This window comes from Capricornis sumatraensis, chromosome 1 (genome assembly GCF_032405125.1).
Source record: "Capricornis sumatraensis isolate serow.1 chromosome 1, serow.2, whole genome shotgun sequence".
NCBI classification, from domain to species: Eukaryota; Metazoa; Chordata; class Mammalia; order Artiodactyla; family Bovidae; genus Capricornis; species Capricornis sumatraensis.
This window is the reverse complement of record NC_091069.1, coordinates 232,258,169-232,280,584: the sequence shown is the minus strand read 5'-3', so window position 1 is coordinate 232,280,584 and position 22,416 is coordinate 232,258,169. Positions and strand designations below refer to the sequence as shown.

Genomic DNA, 22,416 nt, shown 5'->3' with positions numbered 1-22,416 from the left:
TTCATGCAGTGAGTACAGTGACTCCTGACTCATGATACCTGGCTTTTGTACATTTACTTTCTGTTATTTTCCTTAACCCTCCAGAAAAATAAACAGGGTTGAATTACAAAGAGCAAGGTAAAAAAAAGAAAACAATGTGTTGTTGAATCCGCAGACTCCTAATGGTGTCCATTTAGTTAGGTGTTTTTTTTAACCGTTGGGATATAATAGAACAGCCCTTACAAAAAGGTACATTTTGAAATGTTATATACCTGCTTTGTCCTGGCACAGGCAGAAACAGATATGGTCTAACGTGCATGGTGCTTATGATCTAGTTGTCTTTAAAAAACTCAGTAACTTGAGAATCACACAGATAAAATAAATAATTATATATGAGTTAAGTGCTACTAAGTAAAGATCATGGAGCTAAGAGGGCAAGCATATTATAAGGGCTTTTTACCTAGATGGGGGATTGGAAAGGCTGTCCTGAAGAAGTGATAAATAAGCTAAAATTTAAAGAATAAATAGGAGTCAACTTGGAGAATTGGGAAAGAAAATTATTCTAGGAGAGTTGGGAGAGAAAGTATTCTAGGCTGATCTGAAAGTTACATTCAGGGACCCTGTGGCAAGAGGCACACAGAAGGGACTGAGTAATGGTGGAGCTCAGAGAGCGAGAGAAGTGGAATTCAGGATGAAGCCACAGATACGGATTTGCATTAGACCCAGCACAGCCTCGCCAGCCACGTTAAAATAATTTTGACTTAATACTAAGAACAATGGGAAACCACTGATTTTTTAAGTGGGTAAGTGACAAGATCATTTTGGCTACAGAATAGAGAATGGGTTGGGAGGAAGAGCTGTGGCAAGAGTAGATGGAGGGAGACCAGTAAAGAGCCTGTTGCAGTAAGCTGATGGATACCTTGAACTTAGGATGGTTGTGATAGAAAAAGAGAGAAAGAAACAGGTTCAAGAGATTATAAAGTAAAACAAATAGAACATGGAAATATATATATATCACATATGCATATCACACACATATACATATCACATACATACACGTATATACATATCACATATATATATGTAGGAGGAGAGGAGTGGGGCATTATTAAGCAATGTAAGTATTCTGGAAGAGTACTAAGTTTGGGAATTTGTGAGAGAATAGATTCTGAGAGTGGTTTTGGATATGTCGAAATTGAAAATTCTTTGAGATAACTCAAAAGAGATATCAATCATCCAGTTGGTTGATTTCATAGTCTAGAATTCAAGAGGAAGTTTAAGCGTGAGTTAGCAGTATGCAAGTAATCTGCATATATGTTGTATATGAAACTATGGGCATGCATGAGACATGTGAGAAAGTATAAAATGAGAAGAGGGGACCTAGGAGCAAGCCTTGAGAAATCCCCAAATGATGGGATTATAGTTTTGCTAATATTAATAATTCTTTATATGTATATATGGTCCATTGATTATGTACTGATTGCGTTGCTTATAATAGTTTAAAATTGTTGTGTTCTTCCAATCCAATTCAGAAGTTTGAAATAGATCAAGTATATTAGCTTCATTTTGGTGTGGGGTGTTGCATAAGAGATGGGAAAATACCTGTCAGTGGTACTTAATATTCTTTCATATATCTGCCTTTTTAAAATCAAAATCTTATCCAATCCATGTTGTAATTTTTGTCAAGAGTTCCATTGAGGTATAATATTGCATTTTACAGAAATAAAACACTTATTTCTGTAAGCATCTTAGTTTAGTGTTTTAGTGTTACAGTGTTTGGGTTAATAAAATGTAAGTTATTTGCTTTAACATTTTTGATAGTTTTTATCTATATTATTTTCAGTTTTTAAAAATGTTTATTTGGCTGTGCCAGCTCTTAGTTGCAGCATAAAGGATCTTTAGTTGTGGCATGTGGGATCTAATTCCCTGACCAGGGATCGAACCTGGGCCCCGCATTGGGAGTACGGACTCTTAGCCACTGGACCACCAGGGAAGTCCCTATTCATTTTAAATAGAAGCTCTTCCAAATGGAATTTTAAAAAACATATTTTCTGTGTCAGATCTGCAGATATTTAAAAATGATCTTGTACATAAAGTATGTGTTCTGTATAATTAAGATATTATAAACAGAGTTTTTCAAGAATACTTTCAAGATACTTTTCCCAGGGAACTTATTCTGTCTGCTGGTAAGCCAGAGGATGATTCTGATGGCTTAACTTGATCTTCACCCATATGTAGGTTGTAGCAATCTGTTCTTTTGTCATTTGCTGTTGTTCAGTCACTAAGTCATGTCCAACTCTTTGTGACCCCAAGGACTGCAACATGCTAGGCTTCCGTCTTCCACTGTCTCCCCAGAGTTTGCTCAAGTTCAAGTCCATTGAGTCAGTGATGCTGTCTAACCATCTCATCTTCTGTTGCCCTCTTCTCTTTTTGCTTTCAATCTTTCTTAGCATCAGGGTCTTTTCCAGTGAGTCGGTTCTTCGCATCATGTGGCCAAAGTATTGGAGCTTCAGCTTTAGCATCAGTCCTTCTGATGAATATTCAGGGTTGATTTCTTTTAGGATTGACTGGTTTGGTCTCCTTGCAGTCACTTTACATTCTCCTTAAAAATATCTTAGTGGAGGAATGTATCATAAAGCAATCTTCGATTGTGGTACTGTTCTCTGGCACTCCTAGGAATATAAAACTGGAGAAACTTCTGGCCAAAGAAGAGGAAGGAAGTTTTGGTTTGGTTGGTATTTATTTATGTGTATTTATTCATTGAGCAAGTTTTTTGAGCACCTTCTGTGTATCGGCACTATTTAGGACATTAAGGACATTGGTTGATAAATGTTCTTACTTTTGAAGAGTTTTTACCCAAAGTGGGAGAAAGATAGTCAGTTAATAATAGACATAATAAGTAAACTATGTCCATTGTTTAAAAGTGGTAAGTACTAAGGGAAAAGAAAGAGAAGCAGAGTTGGAGGATTGGGAGTGACAGGCATAAATTTGCGATTTTAAATAGGACGATCAGAGTAGGTGGTGAGCAAAGATGCAGGATGGATGTCTGGATGAGGAGCTTCCAGCTGGAAGAAGAGCCAGTGTCCCGTTTGGGAGTTTTGGGTGTTCAGAGAAGAGCAAGGAAGCCAGGAGGCCAGTGTGACTAGGGTAGTGGAAGGAAAGATTGAGAGGAGAGGAGATCCAAGAGGAGAGGTAATGTAGGGCCTCAGAGACCGTTCTAAGAAACTTGGTTTTGACTCTGAATAAAAGGAGACATAAGGGAAGGTGCAGGGTGCAGTGCCCACTATGCACAGTCAGCAGCAGTGGTCTTAGGTTCTTACTAACACTCACACTTGCCAGACACCAGAGGCAGAAACCTGACACCGGATTTACTTAGCTCTCTGGAAGGATATAAGGCAGGAAATAAAGCATGACAGCTTCAAGTACGTCTTTATTGGCAGTTCTTACAAAAAACTGGGGCTTCTTAGCCCCATAGGGGGCACACTCAATCATGTGGAATGAGGTCATATTCATGGGTGTGGGCTACCCCAGCCAGAGAAGCCTCAAAACTGGCAGGATTTCTTATAAATCTGGATATCTTATAAAGCCTCAGAGTGTAGTTCCCACTACAGGCACACTTCAAGTTAAAGAAACATCACACAGAGAAGCTGAAACCTGTGTTTCTTAACATGTTTTTATATAGTCCTGTTTGTGTATACTTTTGGGGTCTATGATTCCACTTATGCAGTTTCCCAGTCAGTGATTGTTTTTATAACAATGTTGAACACAGCTGACTTTCCATACTTTCCTTAACATAGTATGTTTCCAAGGAAACGCCTTTAATAGATGATAACATGAGGTTTTGTTCCCATGGGGAAAGAGTTCTGTCCTGCAGTTAATTCTTTGTCCTCTGGGACTTGCTACAGGGTTTTGATGAGAGAAATAACACTTGCATTTTAAAAAGATTGTTCTGATTGCTGTGTTGAGAATAGATTTCAGGGAAAACAGGGTAGAAGCAGGGAGACCAAGTGGGTTGTTTCAGACATTCAGGCCAGAGAAGATAGTGGCTTGAATTTGAAGTGGTGGTGAGAAAGGTTAGTTCCTAACTATATTTTGAAAATAGAGCCAATGGATTTACTATTGCATTGAATGTGTGGTTTACAAGAATATCAGTCAAGGGTGAGGCAAGGACATTTAGAGTGAGCATCTAGGATGGAGTTGCCATCAGCGGAGATACGGAAGTCTCCAAGTGCTGTGAGCTTGGGAGCAGAGACTAGGAATTCAGTTCGGACATGTTGGGGCATCCAGTTTGAGATTTAAAGTAGCCAACTACCTGTGCAGGTTAAGTTTAGGAGGGAGGGTTAGAGATACTTATTATTGTGTAAATACAGGTTTGGTTAAAAATTTGAACGTCTACCACAGAGATACTATTTAAAGCCATTAGACCAGACTGGATGAGGTCAATACAGGAGTGTAGATAGAGAAAAGAAAATAATCAGGAACCGAGCCTTTGGGGAGGGTACATTTAACAATGATTTATTTGTTTTCTTATGCTTGTTTCACATCATATATTACAATCCCTCTCTGGGAAAGATACTGTCAGATGAAGCTTAAGATTCCTTTTCTTTCAAATTTGAAGAACTTTTTACTGAATGTTATTTTTTTCCTCTGAATGAGGCTACAGATGATACATGTTATTTATTTAATACTTTGAATCTTAATGTATCTTTTTAGTTTATTATTGAATTAAGAGGGTGTCGTCTGATTGTTTTTTTCTTTTTCTTTTTAGGAATGATATGGTCAGACATTAAAAGACTCTGGTATGAAGGGTTGGAAGACTTTTTAGAAGAATCTCGTAATCAGCTCAGTTTTGTCATGAATTCACTGTATTTGGCAACCTTTGCCCTCAAAGTGGTTGCTCACAACAAGGTGACTATTAACTATGTCAATTGAAGGCAGGAGTGAAGTTTATTTAGGAAAAACCCAAGATATTTAGCCATGGATCTCAGAGTTACTTTGGCCCAAATCTGTGTCTGATGTGTTTTCATTTTAAACCTATCTTTGGCAAGGAAATAGCGCCCATTGTTTCCTTCCTTCTAATACTTTCAAGGGTGTTAATTAACTTTAAATGTTGGTTACCTATTATATGCCAGGTACCTTGGTTGATACTTGCTATACTTTATCTCATTTTATTCTCACAGGGACTCTATGAGACAGATGTCCTTATCCCCATTTTGCAAATAAGGAAAAGGAAGCTCAGAGATAATAAGTAACTTGTCCAAGACCACACAGTAAGAAACCAAGACTGGATTTAAATCCAGGTCTGTCCGGGCATTTTCTTTCTACCAAATGCCAATTCCTTATATCTGAGCTAGGTTAATTTACCTATTACTTAAAATGAGAACACAAAGTTATTTAAATTGGTTATATTTACCAGGGAAAAGTTTATCTGAATGGAACTCATTATGGTGTTTTACACATTCCAAATCATGACGATTATCTCCATAGCTTAAAAAGTGATGTAAATTTAATTATTTTCTGAGGCCTATAGTTTTATATTTAAAATTTGACAAAAATCCAACCTTATAGACATCTTACAATGTTACTTTCATAAAGATTGATTTAAAGCCCAGGAAAGGTAACAGAAACTAGGTTGACTATCTTTGTTTACACCTGAGTTTAGAATTCTGAGGTGTCACATTCAAGGAACTATTATATAATATTTTTTGAGTTTTGGCTAATTTACAGACTAGAGAGAAAGCAAACTGATTTTCTTATACCACTTTATTAAAAACTCTATTCCTGTATTTGATCATTAGTACAGAACATGTTTATTAGGTATGTTCAATGACCAGAGTTGTGAGGTTATTAAGAAAATAAAAATTGATTACTTATAGAGAAATGATTGGATTAGAGAGGTTGATGGTCATTGGTTTTTTTAGACTGGTCCCTTTTTTAGACTGGCCTCTTAGACTACCCTGTAGAAGCAGGGTACCCATATAATTTTATTATTTCAAACCAAGATATACAAATGAAGAAAAGCACAATTAATAATTAGGCCAGGAAAACTGATATGTAATCTGGGAGTATCCCAGGCAGTTGAAACATGTGGTTACTCTGTGTCCAGGTATAATAATACACCCTTTTTGTTCTTGTTTAGAAGGGAGAAGAGCTTCTATGGTACATTGTAGAATCTTGAGTCAAGTAGCTAGCTTAATTTAATGTGAAAGCTAATTAATTTCAAGCTTGTGTTGTGGAATTTAAGAAAGACTAACAAAAATTTCATTCATAAAAAGTTTAATGACTGTCTTTTAAAAAATTATTTTATCTTTTAAAGCATGAGAATTTCTGAGAAAACTTCATGGAACACAATAGATATTGCTCCATATGTGTAGAAATCATCTATTTATTTAAAACAATGTTATTTCTATTAAAAGAGAAGTTTATGAAACATAAATGGAGTTCTGCCACAAGGAGAGACAAAATGATTTTCTTTCAATGGTCAGAGTATTTGTTTTTATTTTCCTAAGTTGAGAGAGCAACTTACCTTTGGCTTTTTCTTCCTAATCTTAGTTTCATGATTTTGCGGATCGGAAGGACTGGGATGCGTTCCACCCTACACTGGTGGCAGAGGGACTTTTTGCATTTGCCAACGTTCTGAGTTATCTTCGTCTCTTTTTTATGTATACAACAAGCTCTATCTTGGGTCCATTACAGGTAAGCAGTTACAGTTTCTTAAAGAATATTTATTAAAGCTACTACACCTTTTTCTTGTCCACTGGAATATTGTTTCTCATGATGTCAAAACTAAACTTCGCTTTTGAAAGTAATTAACAGTTGAAAAAGTAACAGCATGTCCATCTGCTTTTTTTTCTGGCTGAACGATAATCCTTTTCAGATATCCAGTTTTATTCAGTTGTGGTCCATTGTCCCACTTTCCCAAGTCTACAAATATGGATGTATTTGAAATAAATACTTCAGACAGTAGAGGGACATAAAATTTGCTTTTTACCAAGATGAACTTCACCCTTAAAGTTTTAAGTGACAAATATAAGGGAGATATTGTGCAGAGTTCATACTTCATGATGGTTTTGAAAATAAGTTATATTTCATAAAATACTTCCTCACATTACTTAATAACTATTAAACATAATAAGTTAGAAAATGGCATATTTGAATTTTTTAAAGATGTATTTATTTTGGCTGTGCTACATCTTTGTTTCTGGGTGCAGACTTTCTGTGGTTGTGGCGAGCGGGGGCTACTCTCTAGTTGCAGAAGTGGGGTCCTCTCATTGTGGTGGCTCCCCTGGTTGTTGAACAGTCTCTAGGCATACAGTCTCAGTCGCTGCAGCTCACATGCTTGGGAGTTGCGGCTCCCGGGCTCTTGAGCACAGGCCTAGTTGCTGTGTTCAGGCTTAGTCGCTCCTTGGCATGTGAGATCTTCCTGGAGCAGGGATTGAACCCGTGTCCCCTGCATTGGCAGGCAGATCCTTAATCACTGGACCACGAAGGAAGCCCAGAAAATAACATATTTAGAGCTAAAAATTTCATAGTTTATGTAGTCTAGCTTTACACTTTATAGTACTTTTACAGTTAAGGAAATCAAGGTTTTATTTATTCAAAGTAATATGATTATTATTGAGAGAGTCCAGGGATAAATTCTGAGTCTCTTTACACTAAAGAAAGGACTCAGAATTGGTTGCACGTACCCCACAGATTTTAGTAGTTGGTTGTTCTTGAAAGGTGGGGTCAACTCTGCTTGTGACCAGCTCTACACAATACTCTGTTATTTTATAAGTCTGAATATTTGAGCAGTATTCAATCTTTCTTATTAAGTCAAAATTTACCGACAATTTAGATTCTTTTTTATATTTTTAAAGAAGATATTTTAAATAAAATGCATAATTACCTTCTCCAACAGAAATACGAAAACAAAATATGGAGGAAAACCCCAATTTGATTTGATTTGACTTGTGCTGTCATTGTTCAGAGTGTTTCCTAAAATGTGGCTCCCTCAAGCCAAGTCCTGTGAGAATCTCTGACTAAGTTTGGGACACACTGCATTCCATATAACCTCTTTCGGGAATTCACAGTACACATGATCACATTAAAGCCTATGAGAAAGAAGTAACGAAACTTGTTTAACCTTGTTCAAACTATCATCACCTAAATTTATTTAACATCATACCCATTTTTCATGAAATATGCTCAGGTCTCCTTTTTTCCTCCGAAACATGATTTATGAAATACTGGTTTAGTTTGTCTATTATTTAAATGTTATTTTGACTTAATTTTGCCTCTAGTATCTTCTATAAATGTTTTTAACCAAGAGTCAGCAGTATTTTTACATGCACATTGTTTTTTTTTGTTTCTTAACTAAAACCTAGTGGTATCACTAGATTTCTATACTGGAAATTGCTTTCTAGATTTTTACAAAGGGTTAAATCGGAGAAAGTGTATTATTATTTCTTGGTAAATTATTTGTTTCTTTTTCTGAGAACAGTTGAGTCAGGTCTTCCTGACCTAATCTCTTCCCCAAAGAACTGCAGATGTGTATACAAATACTGCATAAGTGGATATTTGTCTTTTCAACTATGGTGGGTATTTTTCCTCCTCCAGCAGAGTACTTTATATTGCTCAAGTAGCCACAGAATTAACAAATAATTAAAGTCAAGCTAACAAATACTTATTTTGTTCCTATTTTTTAAAAAAGGTCTGTACGTTAATCATAAAATATGTTAAAAGGTTATGATCTTGTCCAGCAAATGATTTTTTAACAATTATCTCGGGACTTCCCTGGTGATCCAGTGGTTAAGACACCCTTTTCCTATTGCAGAGGGCATGGGTTTGATCCCTATCAAGAAACTAGATCCCCCATGTTTTGGGATGTGGCCAAAAAATAACTAATAAAAATTATCTTTTTTAAGGTATCATTTTCCATACTATAAAATGCACCCATCCTAACTGGATCGTTTGGTGAGTTTTGCAAATGTATAAACTTGTTTAGAGTATGACTACTTCTCAAGGTTGCAGGCTCCCTGCCCCAAGTCATTATATCAAGTCTGCATTCAGCAGGAAAAAAGGGAAAGGCAGAAAGAATGAGCCTGCTGTCTTTCTTTTTTTCAACAAGAGGACAGTTATTTTTCCTTGAGGCCTACCAAATACTTGAACTTATAACTCATTGGCCAGAATTGGGTCACATGGCTATTCGTGTCTCTGAAGAGATGAGTACTCTTTTAATTGAGCGTGCTGTGCCGTGCTGTGCTGAGTTGCTTCTGTTGTGACTGACTCTTTGCCACCCTGTGGACTGTAGCCCACCAGGCTCCTCTGTCTATAGGTTTTTCTAGGCAAGAACAGTGGAGTGGGTTGCCCTCTTCCACGGGCTCTCCCCGACCCAGGGATCGAATCTGTGTTTCTTATGTCTCCTGCATTGGCAGGTGGGTTCTTTCCCACTAGTGCCACCTGGGAAGCCCTTAATTGACCATATTGCCCCCAAGAAACTAAGGTCTGGTTAGTCAGAAAGAGGATGAAAAATAGAAATTGAATAGGAATCTGTGGAGTTCTATCTTCAGGTGTTTACTTTAAAAATTTCTCCAATGAAGACATTTGTTTTCCAGACTAGTCTTATTAACATGACAGACTTGTATAACATGTTAGTGAGAAAGAAGTCTAAATCATTTTGTGCAGAAGATTTGTAAAACATTTTTTTCTGTTTTGTTAATCATAAGCCAGGAATTCACTTAAAATAGATTGACCCAGTTGTGAGGAAAATTGACGATAAGTTAACTACTTTAGCTAAAGTGTAACTTTTTTTCTTTACATACATAACCTGTTATATCAGATAATGTTTTTATGTGATTCCTGCAGTTGTCTGTTAAATTTATCTCCATAAATAACTAACATTTATTTAACATAAATTACTAACATTTGTCCTTCCAAATTTTTGTAGATTTAGAAGCTGACAGACTTTTATTGTAACTGATTATATAGTAGAACTCTAGTTCTTTCCCTTAGTTAAAATGACCATAATTTATTATTCTTATAGAGACACTTTGGAGAATGAAAAGATGTTTTTCATTACTAAGTTGGGATGAAAGCTCTGAACTGGAACTATACCAGGCAAATCAAGGTCATAGAATTATCCTGTATCGGATATATAAAATGATCTTGATTTAGCAGTGATTGACTGCTAGAAGAGACAAACATAAATATTGGTATAAAGTGAAAAATATAGAGATTATATACAAAGGACTTGGGAGCATGACTGAGGGGGTGCTTAGAGAGAGTCAGGAAGCTTGAGTTGTGATTTCTCTGTATATTTTGTATATTAACCCCTTATCAGATACATTGTTTGCAAATATCTTCTCCCATTCAGTGTGCTGGCTTTTAACTTTGTTGATGGTTTCCCCTGCTGTGCAAAACCTTTTAAGTTTCAGTAGGTCCCATTTATTTCTGTTTTTGCCTCCCTTGCCATTCGACATATCCAAAGCTGTATTGCTAAGACCAGTGACAACAAGCATACTGCTTGTGTTTTCTTATAGGAGTTTTATGGCTTCAGGTTTTTGTATATGGTGTGAGAAATGTAGTCCGCTTTGGTTGTTTTAACAGATATAAAGGACGTTTTGGGTATGAATAGCTTGATTAGATTGGAGAAGGCAATGGCACCCCACTCCAGTACTCTTGCCTGGAAAATCCCATGGACGGAGGAGCCTAGTGGACTGCAGTCCATGGGGTTGCAGAGTCGGACACGACTGAGCAACTTCACTTTCATTTTTCACTTTCATGCATTGGAGAAGGAAATAGCAACCCACTCCAGTGTTCTTGCCTGGAAAATCCCAGGGACGGGGGAGCCTGGTGGGCTGCCGTCTATGGGGTCACACAGAGTTGGACACGACTGAAGTGACTGAGCAGCAGGAGCATACTTAGTTTTAAGCTGTATGTTCAGTTACTCCAGTGTTTTTGCCTGGAAAATCCCAGGGACAGGGGAGCCTGGTGGGCTGCCGTCTATGGGGTCGCACAGAGTCGGACATGACTGGAGCAACTTAGCAGCAGCAGCAGCAGCTTGATTAGATAGAACTTTTCTACAAGTAATTATGGGTTTTTCTCAAGAAAGATTTGGAAGAATGACTAGAAGTTATTTTTGTAACTCTTGTCAACAACTTTTTAAACTTAATACTTGATATGCACCCTAATGATATCAACTCTTTCCTCTATCAGGCATTTAGCATATTTCTGCTGTTCTACATAGTGTTCTGTATATGAGGCTTTTTCTTATGTTAAAGTATTTCATAAGGATATCTTGGCTTCCTAGGTGGCTCAGTGGTAAAGAACCCGCCTGCCAATGCAGGAGACAAAAGAGACTTGGGTCTGATCCCTGGGTTGGGAAGATTCCCCTGAAGTAGGAAATGACAACCCACTCCAGTATTCTGCCTGGAAAACCCCATGGACAGAGGAGCCTGGCGGGCTGCAGTCCATGGGGTCACAAAGAGTGGGACACGACTGAGTGACAGAGGACACGTAAGGATGTCTTGGGCTTCCCTGGTGGCTCAGGTGGTGAAGAATCTGCCGGCAATGCATAAGGCCCAGATTCAGTCCCTGGGTTGGGAGGACCCCCTGGAGAAGGAAATGGCTACCCACTGCAGTGCTCTTGCCTGGAGAATTCCATGGACAGAAGAGCCTGATGGGCTCCTAGATAATAATACATCTTAAAAATAGTATTAACCTATTGAAAGATAAGATTCTCATGGTGCCTCAGTATTTCTATATAAAAGGATGTATTAATTTTCAGTCACAAAAAAAGAATATGTTCATCACATTCATAGCTTTAGTGTTCTCCTTCCTCCTATTATTGTGGTAGTTTTCTTTAATTTCCATTTTTCTGATTACTAGGAAGATATTTTTCTCTGTATATACTATTGTATAAATTTCAATATTAATTTTTAAGTTACTATGTTTTTTACTACTTACTGTTCACATTTCTCAATTTTAAAACTGCTAAGTAGTTTTAAATAAATAAATAAATAAATATTTAAGGAAGCATGATTGTTATTTTTACAAATAAGCCTTGTAATATTTCTCAGACTAAAATTAGTTTACTACTTTTCATGTTTGCCTTTCACCTGAATGTTTCATAAATGTGCTCTTCAAGCTAATGTCCACGTCAGTGATATCCACTGTAGCTAATTTTGGTTCTTCCATCTTATACAAGAGTTAATATCATGTTTTTAAAAAGCAAGTCATCAAGTTTGTGGTGTTCTTATCAATTATTGCTCATCTTGATACTGAAATTGAATTACGCTTATCTTTAAAACTTAGTAATATTAAATGAGGAATTTTACTTTCGGACTGAATTTTTGAAATTACCTTTAAGCTTGCAGTGTCTAAATTTTCTTCAAATTTAGTCTTTTCTATCATTATCTAAAGCAGTTACTGTATTCTTAACCATCATACATTATTAGGTTCTCTACTAACATGACATGGCTTTATTCTAAGCACTGATATTCTGAATAAATGATTTCTTTCCAAAATGACATAATAAACCTATCCTTGATGAAGAGAGAAATGGATTTCTTCTCTTTCTCACACAGTTTAAGCTTTCCAATTCTAAAAGCTCTCTGTTTCTTCCATCAGAATTTTGCAAGAGGGCCAAGTGAGGGAAGCATGAGATTTTGAAAACTAGCACATACTGATCAAATGCACAGACATCAGGCCTGGTGGACCTATCCACTCCAAGTTGCCTGAAATACTAGCTTGTGCTGTGCCTGAAAATTTTAGCACCTCTTCTACTTAATTAGCTGGCTCACTTTAGTGGGCTGGAGGGGCTTGGCCACTTGCCTGCTCCTACTGTTTGTAACATTGGCAACTGGCATATGTTATGTTGGCAGGCTTGAGGCAGTTCAGAATTTTATTTGAAGTTGGATTAACAAACTGTATAAATTTGACCTGGTTACATTTGAGGAAGGATTATTTCTAAACACTAACTTTTTTTATCTTAAAAAATGCATATAGCAAAGAAGATTCAAAGGAGTGTAAAGTGAGAAAGCCTGCCTTCCACACTGCTAGTCCTATAGGTAGGCACTGTTAATGGTTTCTTGTGTAAACTTTCAGGAATTTCCTGTGCATATCAAACTTTATCTATATGAAAAAATATATTTTATCTGTTCTTTAAAAAATAGCTGTTATAATACTATCATGTACCTTGCTTTTTTGACTTAACGTTTTCTAGGTACCTTTCTACGTCAGCACATCGAACTCCATTCTTTGTTTAACAACAGCTTTAGAATGTTCTAATTTTTGCTGCAATGCTCCAGTGAAAATCCTTGTATGTTATGCATCTTTGTGTACTTCCTATGGGCTAAATTCCTAGGCATAGAATTTCAGGGTCAAAAGGTTATGTTAAATTAGTCTTCAAATTTGTATGGAATTTATGAAAAGCACCTATTCCCCAGATTTTGAAAGAGTATTGAAGGAGAATGAAATTTTCTTCCAGATGTGCTACACATAATCTAAATTACCAAAGATACTCATGTACAAGTATTAGATCCTCTCATTTGGCTTAACTCATATACTTTTTTCTTAATAGACCTCAATGAAAATTCATCACCCTGGCAACAGAGATTAGGTCAGTCCTCAAAGAGGAAACGCTGTTCTTTAAGAAGTGGTTTTTAGAATTGGTTGCAAAATTTGAAAACTTAATGTCATAATGGTTTTGTATTTGTAAACTTTGCGAAACAAAAAATGTAAGCATTTATTTCCCTTTAGGCTTTAGCAAGGAATTTTCCTTTCATCCCTTGCAAATTAGGCCTTTTCTTCAATCTCCGGGCCTCTTCCTCTACCTTCATAGCAGCACTATCTTCTGCAGACTTGGTCCAGAATCAAGGAATGTACCATCTAACACTCACAGTGCTGGCATGATCAGAATGGGTTTTTGTTTGGTAACTGGATTTTTGATGTTTAAAACTGATGAAATACCTCACAGGGGAAAAAGAATAACCTTGTGGATCATGTATTTTCTTGCCTGGTCATTTAGTTTTTCATATTTTTGTTTTCCAGATGATTTTAATGAACACCTATGTAATATTTCCACAGATTTCAATGGGACAGATGTTACAAGATTTTGGAAAATTTCTTGGAATGTTTCTTCTTGTTTTGTTTTCTTTCACAATTGGGCTGACACAACTGTATGATAAAGGCTACACTCCAAAAGAACAGAAGGACTGTGTAGGCATATTCTGTGAACAGCAAAGCAATGATACCTTCCATTCGTGAGTGTCTTTTAAATTTTTAGTAAACATATTTCTTTCTGCCCTGTTACATGTGAATTCATACCTATAGAACTAGAACTTCATATTTTCTTTAAGATACACCTTTTGAATAAGAAATACTTACTTGTCATGAATCATTTGATAATCATCAACAACAAACACCTTCAGTATGCCAGACACTGTTCTAAGTGCTAAAGAAATGAAGTATCAGTGAACAAAAACTACTCTCATGGAGTTTATTTCCTGGTGAGGTGATACAGGCAGTAAAAATAAGAATAAGCCATGAAATTAAAAGACACTTGCTCCTTGGAAGAAAAACTATGACAAACCTAGATAGCATGTTAAAAAGTAGAGATATTACTTTGCTGACAGTGGTCTGTCTAGTCAAAGCTATGGTTTTTCCAGTAGTCACTTATGGATGTGAGAGTTGGACCATTAAGAAAGCTGAATGCTGAAAAAATTGATTTTTGAACTGTGGTGTTGGAGAAGACTCTTGAGAGTCCCTTGGACTGCAAGGAGATCTAATTAGTCCATCCTAAAGGAAATGAGTCCTGAATATTCACTGGAAGGACTGATGCTGAAGCAGAAGCTCCAATATTTTGGCCACCTGATGGGAAGAGCTGACTCATTGGAAAAAGATTGGGAAAGGATTGAAGGCAAAAGGAGGAGGAGGTGGCAGAAGATGAGATGTTTAGTAGCATTACTGACTCAATGGACGTGAGTTTGAGCAAACTTAGGGAGACAGTGGACAGGGAAGCCTGGTGTGCTCAGTTCATGGGGTCGCAAAGAGTCGGACATGAACTGAACTGATATTATACAATATTGATAAGGACCAGTAGCCTGAGGAAAGCTTGGGCCAAGGAGGACTTTTGTATAAGAGGGTGTGTAGCTTTAGTTAGATAGGAGGTTAGGGAAGCCCTCACAAAATATGACATTCAAGTAAAACTATAAAGCTGGTGAAGGATCAAGGCATGAAGAAGAATCTGGAGGGAGAGAGCTGGCAGATAAGGGAATGGCAAAGGCAAATGCCCTGAGAGGAGAGTGTAACTAGCATGCTCAAGGAAAGCCAGGAGACCAGCCTAGATGGTATGTAGTGAATCAGAGGGAGAGTTGTAGACTGAATCAGGAAGGTGATGGGGAACTGGGCTTCCCTGGCAGCTCAGACAGTAGAGAATCTTCCTGCAATGGAGGAGACCTGGGTTCAGTCGCTGGGTTGGGAAGATCCCCTGAAGAAGGGAATGGTAACCCACTCCTGTATTCTTGCCTGAAGAATCCCATGGGCAGAGGAGCCTGGCAGGCTACAGTCCATGGGGTCAAAACTCATGACTGAGCTCAGGACTGAGTTACTCATGACTGAGCAACTAATACTTTCACTTTCAATGGGGAATAAAGCAGATTAAGATGGGAGAATAAGAGGACATGGAGCTCACCTCCCTCCACAAACATATAAAAAATGCATCTACATGTGGAATAATTCTCAGTGAAAGCCAGCTAGAAACAGGCACAAGGACTCCAGTACAGCCAAGGCTCTAAGAAAGGTACACGTGTAATCAGGTAGGGTGAGAAAAAAGTGATTGATCAGGACTCGTACCCCTATGGGGGCACTCAAAGGAAAAGGGAGATTACACAGGTGGACACGTACCCTGGGGAGTGAGTGGGTCAAGCCACAGACTCTCCTAGTCTGCGTTCTATGCATAGGAGACAGGCTGCCTTAGCTGGTTGGTTGGAGAATCCCTGGGACACATGAAGCCTGGACTCCAACTCATGAGGAGTGCAGGTGCTGGCTTGCCCCTGGCTAGGGCAGAGGAGGTCTGCCCTAGTGGCTGCCAGGTTTCCTGTGACCAGCTCACTGCTCTCCCAAGCCTGAACTGAGCGAATACCCCAGCCCTGCTCATTCTATGTCACAGCATGTCTCTGGATCTAGGGCATCAGGACCTGGGAAAAGACTCAGTTTTGAGACACAGAGGCAACTCACACCTGGAGTGTAGCCCAGGGGAAGAGGCAGTCGCTGTAGTTGGAGCTTACTCCAGGGGCACTCTGGAAGCAATCCATAGTTTTGACAGCAGCATAACTGCTGGGTTTCCTGTGACCACCTTGCTGTGTGCCCAAAGCCAATCTGAGTGAATGCTCTGGCCCCACTCGCTCCATACCACAGTGCAGCACTCAGCAGCCGTGACCAGGGAAGAAAGACAACCACGGGCCACATCTGAGTGGAGCCGTGGACCTTTAACACAGGTAGCACATGGGACTCTGTAAGTACATGAGCCCCACTTGCTTCAGCATGCCCCTCCTTTGGGGCAAAGATCCTGGTGTGGGGGGAGGAAAAAACACACACACTTAAAAGGAGTCGATCCAGCTCCAGGTTGACTCTCAGGGCTTCTACTCCAGCAGCTTGGGAGTAGATCCCACCCCTGACCACAGGGCGGTGACGGCCACTGAGCAGGGAGATGTCCCTTCTCACACCCTGCATGGGCTCTAGACCTTCCGTCTCCAGCCATTCCCCCCACCACGGTGAGAGCTGCCAGCATATCCTGAGGAGAGATTGGTGTCTGCATCAAATCCAGCCATCCCACCAAATCCTATGGGGACACCCAGAAGAACACCTCTTCAAGACCACAGTAGGCAACTGTTTCACCTAAATTCATAGAGGCAGAGAAAGTTAAGTGAAATGAAAAGGCAGAGGAACTACTCTCACTTGAGAAAGTAAGAGAAAAACCTTGAAAAAATAATGAAACAAATAATTAACCAGATAAAGTATTCAAATCATTGGTAATAAAAATGCTAACTAAATTAGTTTGCGTCAAGAGAACATAATCTAAACAAAGATTATTTTAGCAAGGAACTAGAAAATATAAAAAAAAGACTCAAAAATAAGCAATTCTGTATGTACACCTATGGTTAATTCATGTTTATGTATTACAGAAACCAAACCAATATTATAAAACATCAATCAATTAAAAATAAATATTAAAACAAAAATAGGCAATTCAATATCTGAAATAAAAAAACAATAGCAGACTACGTGACACAGAAGAACACATAAGTGGTTTAGACGATGGAATGATGGAAATTACCCAATCAGACCAGCAGAAAGGAAGACAAAGTGAAAAAGAGCAAAAGCAGTCCACCAGATTTCTAGGACAACATTAAGCAAACAAGCATTCGCATAATAGTTCTAGAAGGAGACAGAGCGAGAAGGGGATTGAAAATATATTTGAAGACATTGTGCCTGAAACTTTCCCAAACCTGAAGAAGAATACGGATATCCAGGTACAAGAAGCACAGAGGGTCCCAAGAAAGAGGAAACCAAACAGACCCACATCAAGACATATCATAAGTAACGTAGCAAGAGTTAGAATTCCAAAGGCATCAAGAGAAAAATAGTCGTATACAGGGACTTGCATAAGGTTATCAGCTGATTTCTCTGCAGAAACTTTGCAGATTGGAGATTTATTCAGTGCTGAGAGGGAAAAACCTCTATTAGGATACTCTACCCAGCAAGATCATCATTTAGAATAGGAGGAGAGAGAACAAACCATCAAAAACTAAAAGAATTCATCAATATGGAACCTCCCCTAAAAGAATTGTTGAAGGGTCTTCTCTAAATGGAAAAGAAATAAGAATCTATAGGAAAGGGAAAATCCCACTAGGAAAGGCAGGTATAGAGTAAGGATTGAGGATCACTTTAAAAAGTGATAGATTAAAAGAAAAAACACATAAAAGCAACTAAAACAGTAAACAGTTGAGAGATAATCATGACTATGTAAAATATGACATCAAAACCAGTGTGGGTGAGTGGGTAAAGTGTAGATCTTTTAGAATGTGTTTTAACTTAAATGACTATCAGTTTAAAACAAGTAGATATAGGCCAATGTATATGAGCCCTATGGTTAAGGACCCATCAATAGATGAATAAGAAAATGGGGTGTGTACACACACACACACACACACACACACACACTGGAGTGTTACTCAACCATAAAAATGAAATTCTGCTATTTGCAACAATGTGCATGGACCTGGATAATACTATGTTTAGTGAAATAAGTCAGAGACAAATACTATATAATGTATTGTGGCGTCTAACACATAATACAAATGAAGGCATATGCTGAACAAGATAGAGATTCAGAGATAGAAAACAAACCTGTGGTTACCAAAGGGGAGAAGGAGGTGGGGTTAATCAACTATACTTCAAAGAAAAAAAGGAACGGGAAAAAAGCAAGGTAATAGGATCACGTAGGACCTTGTTGGCTCTTTTATGGACTCTGGGCATTGGAGCTTGAGAGCCATTTGAAGTTTTTGAACAAAGAAGTGGCACAATCCTGTTAAGTATTAACAGGATCATTGGCTGCTGTGGTTGCTAAAAGACAGAATAATAAGAGATTAAACAGAAATGGTTTGTCTTCCTTTTGAGTTTGTTTGTTTACAGTAAGGCATATCTGTGATGCTGGGTCCATCCCTAGTTATTTTACAAAATATCTATTCTTTATGTAATGTTGTATTAATAAATTCTTTATTTTTGCTTAATAGCTTCTTAAAATTCCTTTCAAATAGAAATATAATTGTCTTCACAGGTTCATCGGCACTTGCTTTGCTTTGTTCTGGTATATTTTCTCCTTAGCACACGTGGCAATCTTTGTCACAAGATTTAGCTACGGAGAAGAATTACAGTCCTTCGTCGGAGCTGTTATTGTTGGGACTTACAATGTTGTGGTTGTGATAGTGCTTACCAAGCTGCTGGTGGCAATGCTTCATAAAAGTTTTCAGTTGATAGCAGTAAGTATTCATTCTTTTAAAATTTTTATATTCTCTTCAGGTCATAACAAATGTATACAGTAGATAAGACAACCAAAGATTTAAAAGGATTAAGAATTAGTATCTTTTAAAAATTAAATGTAAATCGTTTTAAAATGTAAATAATGTATATTAGTTGCAAGTAGGGAACAAAATTTTTACCTCCAAGGTGTGGAAACACTTGAACAGTTTTAAGCAGTCCATACGGGTCCCACCACGTGTGTATGTGTGTATGCATGCCTAATCATATCCTGGGTTAGTTTTTCATTTGCCTCTTATAGAATCATGAAGACAAAGAATGGAAGTTTGCTCGAGCAAAATTGTGGCTTAGCTACTTTGATGACAAATGTACGTTACCCCCACCTTTCAACATCATTCCTTCACCAAAGACCATCTGCTATATGATTAGTAGCCTGAGTAAGTGGATTTGCTCTCATACATCAAAAGGCAAGGTTAAACGGCAGAACAGCTTGAAGGTAAGAAGTTAGATGTTTGAACTGCAGCGTGATAATTTTAATAATTCCTAATTTCAGATGTTTCCTAAAGCATAAATATACAGAGTCCTAAGGGCTAAGATTTATGCTGTTTTATACTAATTTGTTGTAGTCATAAAGCAATTAGCAAAACAGCTTAAGAAAACAAGGGCTAAGACTGTTCATTTGTTTTTCTTCATTCCTGTTTCCCTAATGCATGGCACAGAACCTATCCTAAAGTACGGATTCAATAAATATTTACTGAAAATGCAAGAGAGGTGTGATTTTTTTTTCATGAATTCTCATCTCACAGTTTTAGAACAAGGAAAATATTCAAGATATCTAGCCTGTCAGCATAAATAAAGAGTGACTCCCAGAGTGAACTCATATTTTTTTCATTCTTTTTGAAAGTTGTTTAATATATGAATAATTCAATCCATGTTGCTATAAACCAGGAGTTGGCAAACCTTTTCTGTAAAAGACCAGATAATTAATATTTTAGATTTTGTGGGCTATGATAAAATTACAGATTTTATGTGGGTAGTAATATAACAAGAGAGAAAACGAATTTCCACAAAATTTTTATTGATGAAATTAAAAATATAACAATAATTGAATAATACTTCTTTATATGTGATATAGGTCCATTAATGAAAAGAATGGAATTCTATTTTGGAATAACCCATTTTGTTTAATCAGGGTTCGAAGTTAGTATTCCCCATCATCAAGTTAGTAACTCATGTTCATCCATAAAAGCCACTCTTAGCTCATAGGCCATCAGAAATAAGAAGTGGGCCATATTTGGCCTGTGGGTTGTAAGTTTGCTAATCCCTACTATAAACTGAGGATTTTAAACTAAGATAAGCATACAGGTAAGTGAGTAAAACAATATACAGGGCATATTTATTTGAAACGTTGAATATTTAAAAATATCATCTAATAAAGCATTACAAATACGTATTTGTATCTGTAAACTTTTTTAAAAATCCACCTCATTTAAATATTTTCTCATGTACATTATCAGTATCATCTTATTTTGTGTTGAAGGAATGGAGAAATTTGAAACAAAAGAGAGATGAAAACTACCAAAAGGTGATGTGCTGTCTGGTGCATCGCTACTTGACTTCCATGAGGCAGAAGATGCAGAGCACAGATCAGGCAACTGTGGAAAATCTGAATGAACTGCGCCAGGATCTGTCAAAATTCCGAAATGAAATAAGGGATTTACTTGGCTTTCGGACTTCAAAATATGCCATGTTTTATCCAAGAAATTAGCCATTTTCTAAACCGTGTAGAGAATAATTTTCAATATTATAAATCTAAAAGACTGCATTTGCATAACTTACAATTAAATTAATAAGATATATATTGAAATAAAGAATTATGTAAAAGCCATTCTTTGAAATATTTATAGCATAAATATATGTTATGTAAAGTATGTATATAGGATTAGTTTTTTTTTAAACTCTGTCAGTGGCTTTTTGCAGGAGTAAAACAGATTGAGTAGATAGATTTTGTTAGCATGCTGTTTAGTTTTCTTGTTTAAATAGTGCTTAATTTTTTCCTTTCTGCTTAAGAAGCTTAGTTAGAACTGTCTTAACTATTGCCAGAAGGTTTTGTAAAAATGAAGATCAGCAAAGGTGGACTGATCTTTCATATGACATACTTGAGATACAGAAGTCATGTTTTTAAAAATCTTTGTTTTAGGAGTTTACATATAGTTCAGTATTTATTGTTTCAGAATATAGGTTTGCCTAAAACAGTAGTCTGTTTTGTTCTTTTCTTATAATCTTAAGCAGCAAAGATAAAGCTCTAATGAATATTTGAATCTTATTTATGTGTCAATACATTAAATTCACTTCAATGAATTTGTTATTGTAATATATTTACTTTTACATGGTTATAATCACTTTATATCTTTAATTTTTCTTTTTTTCACTTAATAGTATTTTATATATACATTTTCATTTATTGATAGAGTCAGTCTACATATTTAAATTTTTATAGAATTATATAGCTTTTGAAAAATATAGTTAGGCTTTCATTTTGTAGCTATGGAGTATTTGATTATGTTTATAAGTTTGCACAACTGCTTCTGTGAAATTAGGTATTTATTGGCTTTTATTTTTTTATTATCATGGTAATGATGTATTTTTTTTCAAGTTGGAGTGAATGTTCCTAGTTATAAAGCTAACTCAAAATAAGGACTTAGAAGTTAATTCTTTAGCATGTTTGGTCACAGCCTGTTTTGTTTTTGTAAACACTGAAAGACCTTTTAACGTAAGGATTTGTCATATTTTTGAACTAAGGTTCTTGATCTTGTCTCCCAAAGAATTCCACAGGATTTAGCCTAGCTTGTATAAAACTGACTTCATGCTTATTTGTTCCTCATTCTTGATGCTTAGAATAAAAAGCATTGACTTTTTAAATAGGAGAATAAAATATATATTTAATTTTTTTCCTGTGTTCAGATAAGGGATATAGATAACATTTTTCATAGGGTACTGCTTATATATTCTTGCAGCATTTCCAGTTAAGAGGTTATTATATATACAGTTATCTTCTTAACGGAATGTCTGATGGTCTTAAGGCCACAGGGTGCAGGTAGCCCTTGGTCTGTAAGCACCACCAATCCAGGGATCATTGTTGAAATAGTATTGTGTTTCGTCTTGCTTTTTACTTTTTATTTTTTAATTTCTAAATTGTAAGTGTTCCCTCTTTTGGGCAAATTCTTATAAAAATGTTTATTGTAAAGTTATATATTTTGTCTATGATGGGATTATGCACTTCCCAATTGGGATTTTACATCAGGGTTTTTAGTCATTCTAAAAAATATCTAATTATTAAATAAAAATATTTATAGAGTGCCTACTGTATGCATGAGTTACTTATGAGGTATATTTTGAATGACAGCATATTGTAAG

General features: G+C 36.8%; 1 protein-coding gene and 1 non-coding gene across 8 annotated transcripts in view; one reads left to right on the top strand and one right to left on the bottom strand.

Moving 5' to 3' along the window:
* The window catches only part of TRPC1 (transient receptor potential cation channel subfamily C member 1), a 56,221-nt gene extending 35,410 nt beyond the window's left edge, over positions 1 to 20,811 (top strand). For 4 of the 7 annotated variants that reach the window (XM_068984268.1, XM_068984103.1, XM_068984043.1 and 1 more), the window contains 6 exons: positions 4,748 to 4,887; positions 6,532 to 6,675; positions 14,047 to 14,222; positions 18,800 to 19,001; positions 19,301 to 19,495; positions 20,540 to 20,811. In XM_068984268.1, the coding sequence (XP_068840369.1) occupies positions 4,748 to 4,887; positions 6,532 to 6,675; positions 14,047 to 14,222; positions 18,800 to 19,001; positions 19,301 to 19,495; positions 20,540 to 20,767 (1,085 nt within the window). In that variant the 3' untranslated portion in view covers positions 20,768 to 20,811. The remainder of the gene's footprint in view (positions 1 to 4,747; positions 4,888 to 6,531; positions 6,676 to 14,046; positions 14,223 to 18,799; positions 19,002 to 19,300; positions 19,496 to 20,539) is intronic. The other 3 variants (XM_068984355.1, XM_068984177.1, XM_068984186.1) reach the window with 2 other exon arrangements.
* Positions 1,902 to 1,972, bottom strand: TRNAG-CCC (transfer RNA glycine (anticodon CCC)). Its single transcript has one exon. It is a non-coding gene; the product is annotated as a tRNA-Gly (tRNA).
* Positions 20,812 to 22,416: the final 1,605 nt, after the last annotated feature.